We start from the raw sequence: 1,926 nt of genomic DNA, 5'->3' as shown, positions 1-1,926 counted from the left end.
GCCTTGGGGAGAGGTTTCCCAAAAGAAACTCGGTGCAGGGTTCAAAGGGCAGCAGCCGCATCCCCCGGGGAACCTGCTCTGCAGGAACTGGGTGGCTGGAGTGAGAGTTCATCAGATATTTCCCCTTATTTATTTAGCAGGAAGGGACAAGCTCGCTCTGCCCCTACCCCCCCAGGGTGGCACTGCCACCTCCCTCCCCAGGGGTCTGCCACCAGGGTTTCACTGCAGGGTTATCCTCCTCTTCCCAGAGCCCTCCCGAGCCCGCGGGTGAGGAAGAGGAGGATGTCTCAGCCCACCCGAGGCCGATGGATCCCCGCTGTCAACCAGTGGATGAGGAGAAGGTAAGAACCAGAGTGGGGAGGGGGGGTGTTTTCCCTGGCAAACTGGGACAGACCACTTCTCCTTTTCCCTGCTGGAGCTCTGTCTTTCTGCTGTCACACCCCCCCCCCCAGGGATGGAGGGATTCCAGAGGGAGCTGAGCTGATCCGGCTGCTCCTGCCCTTTCTCCTGGAGCAGGTGGCATCTCACCTGCTTTATTGCCCAGGTGTGGCCAGGTTGGGAGGCTCCCACAACGCTGTGGTGGGCGGGGATGACTTTTCTCTGACAGTGGCAGTGCCCTTTGAGCAGGAGGTGCTGCCAAGCCACACCTTGCTGGCTGCCTCCAGCCTCTTTTATTTATTTATTTCTTCTTTTTGCTTGCTTGGTTTGTTATTTTCATTTCTTTCCTTCTTGGCTGAGCACCCAGAACGAGCACTGAGGGATCCCCTGGGCAGGGTGATCCCCGTGCAGGCAGGGTGCTCCTTGCCCTGCCATCTCCTTTCCACCAGAGCAGGGACTCATCCCTCAGGTGCTTTGGGATGTCCCTGCTGTTCACAGCCCCCTCTGGCCACCATCCCTTGCATGGTCGACAAGCTTTCAGCTTGCAAAAGGATTTAATTTTATTTGTTTTGCTTTTTTGGGGGCAAAATAACCCCTTTCAGCCCCATCCCATCTTAATATTCCACTGCTGACCACCTTTCAAAGCAGACCTGCCAGCCCAAAGGGACCTTTTTGCTCTAACTCCTCCCAGAAGGAGGATACACCCATCCTTGTCCAAGCTGTGGGCTGGGGTTGTTTTCCCTCCAGGATGGTCACAGCCATCCCTGCCTGGAGCAGAGCCCCAAAAATACCTGTGGCCACCTCAGCTCCTTGCCCTGAAATGCCCCAAACCAAACCACCCCCTGCCCGGGGTGGCTGCGCCGGCGCCGCGTGGCACTGGGTGTCCCATGGGAAGCTGCCCTGGGCAGAGGTGGGACCCAGAAACCACCTTATCTGGCCAGGCTGGCAGCAGAGGTGCCTGTTGGGTGTCTCTGTTTTTGTCCCCGTGCAGACATGCACACCCACACGGCTCCTGTCTTGCTCTGGCAGCTGGAGCAGCCTCTGGAATTGCCATCCTGACCTGCTCCCCATCCCTTTCTGCCTCTCTGAGCCCTCATGGCTGGGACTGGCCCAGATGTCCTTTCTGTCTGGGCTTTAGCTTTTATTTTTTAAACATGGAGCTGTTGGAGAGAGTCCAGAGGAGGCCACGGAGATGATGGGAGGGCTGGAGCAGCTCTGCTCTGGAGCCAGGCTGGGAGAGTTGAGGTGTTCAGCCTGGAGAAGAGAAGGCTCCAGGGAGGCCTTAGAGCACCTTCCAGTGCCTGAAGGGGCTCCAGGAAAGCTGGGGAGGGACTTGGGACAAGGGCAGGGAGGGAGAGGACAAGGGGGAAGGGATTAAAACTGGAAGAGGGAGATTGAGGTGAGACATGAGGAGGAAATTGTTTGGTGTGAGGGTGGTGAGAGCCTGGCCCAGGTTGCCCAGGGAAGCTGTGGCTGCCCCATTCCTGGCAGTGTTGAAGGGCAGGTTGGATGGGGCTTGGAGCCAACTTGGCCTGGGGGGGGGGGGCC

The 1,926-nt window shown here is 58.2% G+C and overlaps 1 protein-coding gene across 1 annotated transcript in view; it reads left to right on the top strand.

The window, feature by feature from the left end:
* The first annotated feature begins 305 nt into the window (after nt 1–305).
* Nucleotides 306–1,926, top strand: part of FA2H (fatty acid 2-hydroxylase) — a 7,265-nt gene continuing 5,644 nt past the window's right edge. The window contains exon 1 of the mRNA XM_009998307.1: nt 306–341. Coding sequence (XP_009996609.1) covers nt 306–341 — 36 coding nt within the window. The remainder of the gene's footprint in view (nt 342–1,926) is intronic.

The sequence above is a fragment of the Chaetura pelagica genome, unplaced genomic scaffold (assembly GCF_000747805.2).
Source record: "Chaetura pelagica isolate M959 unplaced genomic scaffold, ChaPel_1.0 scaffold125, whole genome shotgun sequence".
Lineage (NCBI taxonomy): Eukaryota > Metazoa > Chordata > Aves > Apodiformes > Apodidae > Chaetura > Chaetura pelagica.
The sequence above is the reverse complement of the archived record's forward strand: the minus strand, read 5'-3'. Positions and strand labels throughout refer to the sequence as shown.